General features: G+C 47.0%; 1 protein-coding gene across 1 annotated transcript; it reads left to right on the top strand.

Moving 5' to 3' along the window:
- Window positions 1-74: 74 nt before the first annotated feature.
- LACBIDRAFT_336363 (uncharacterized protein) lies at window positions 75-884 on the top strand (the record flags this gene model as incomplete). Its single annotated transcript, XM_001891324.1, has 3 exons — window positions 75-233; window positions 290-663; window positions 851-884. The coding sequence occupies 3 exons, from the start codon at window positions 75-77 to the stop codon at window positions 882-884; spliced, it is 567 nt and encodes a 188-aa protein (XP_001891359.1).
- Window positions 885-1,153: the final 269 nt, after the last annotated feature.

Raw genomic sequence — 1,153 nt, 5'->3', positions numbered from 1 at the left:
ATTGGTCCGATCTTCCCGAGCTGCGATACCCGTCCGAACATCGCACCGAGCGGTTCTTCCCCAAGTATTATAACATGAGGCGTCCTCAGCCCAAAGGCCTCATCACCCAGTTTTCGTATGGCGGGCCATCGTTCGATATCAGCTTGGATTCCGCCGATCTGTTCGGCGACATCACCAATGTGGTGGGTGCCACGGTCGTCCTTATCAAAACCGGATTTTCGACCCACGCTATTGTACGCGGTTCTTTCTTTGTTTCTTATATGACCGCTAACGCACCCTGTCACACAAGAACATGGGCCAACGTCTCCTTCAGCTCCAATCTACCTACACCGGGTTCAGCAATAACACGGCCCTTCTCCACGTCGCACAGCTCCCTCCGAACCCTGCCATCATTGCCCCTGGCCCCGCGTGGTTGTTCGTCGTTGTAAATGGCGTCCCTTCCGTCGGCGTTGAGGTGATGCTCGGTTCCGGGAAGATTGAGACACAGCCTGCTTTGCCTGCAACGATCCTGCGTGATTCCTCGATGGTCAAGGCGGTGGACGACGATGTGACCTCTTCGGCAAATAATGGCACCAAGTCCAGCGCTGGGGTGCGCATGCGCGTAGGGGATGGTGGGTATCTTCCTGCGTGGCTGGTGGTCGGTTTTGCGCTCTTGTTGGGATGGTAGGCCAAGTTTCTTTTGACAGCGTTGAGGTATACGGACTATTTATTTCATTCTTTTGATTACCTTACTTTACGACTAATACTTTACGACCACGATTATGATTAGATGACTACATTATTACTATTTATCGACTGCATAGTATACCATGACTTTCTATTACTACATTATTCTCTACTATTGAATTAGTGACACCTTGAACAAGGGACGATCGGGCAGTTGAGCGGAGCCTTTGACAAATCCCCGGACAAATTAATCATTTTTTAACCTTTGTGTGATTACGACAAACTGTTGGGGCAATTTTAATTTTGACAGTTGGTCTGCCTATTGTTCATAGAGGGCAAACAAATGTAAAGCAATAGAGGTTGCTAATTTATAAATGTATCATTAAATATGTCCACAGGACAAAATGATGTTAAGAATTTAAATCTGCATAGTGGACAGATTTCAGGAACAATTTAATTGTTCTCTTCGGCACTAGGCAAAAATTTT

This window comes from Laccaria bicolor, genomic scaffold (genome assembly GCF_000143565.1).
Source record: "Laccaria bicolor S238N-H82 LACBIscaffold_1041 genomic scaffold, whole genome shotgun sequence".
Classification (NCBI taxonomy): domain Eukaryota; kingdom Fungi; phylum Basidiomycota; class Agaricomycetes; order Agaricales; family Hydnangiaceae; genus Laccaria; species Laccaria bicolor.
This window is presented reverse-complemented; position numbering and strand designations above follow the sequence as displayed.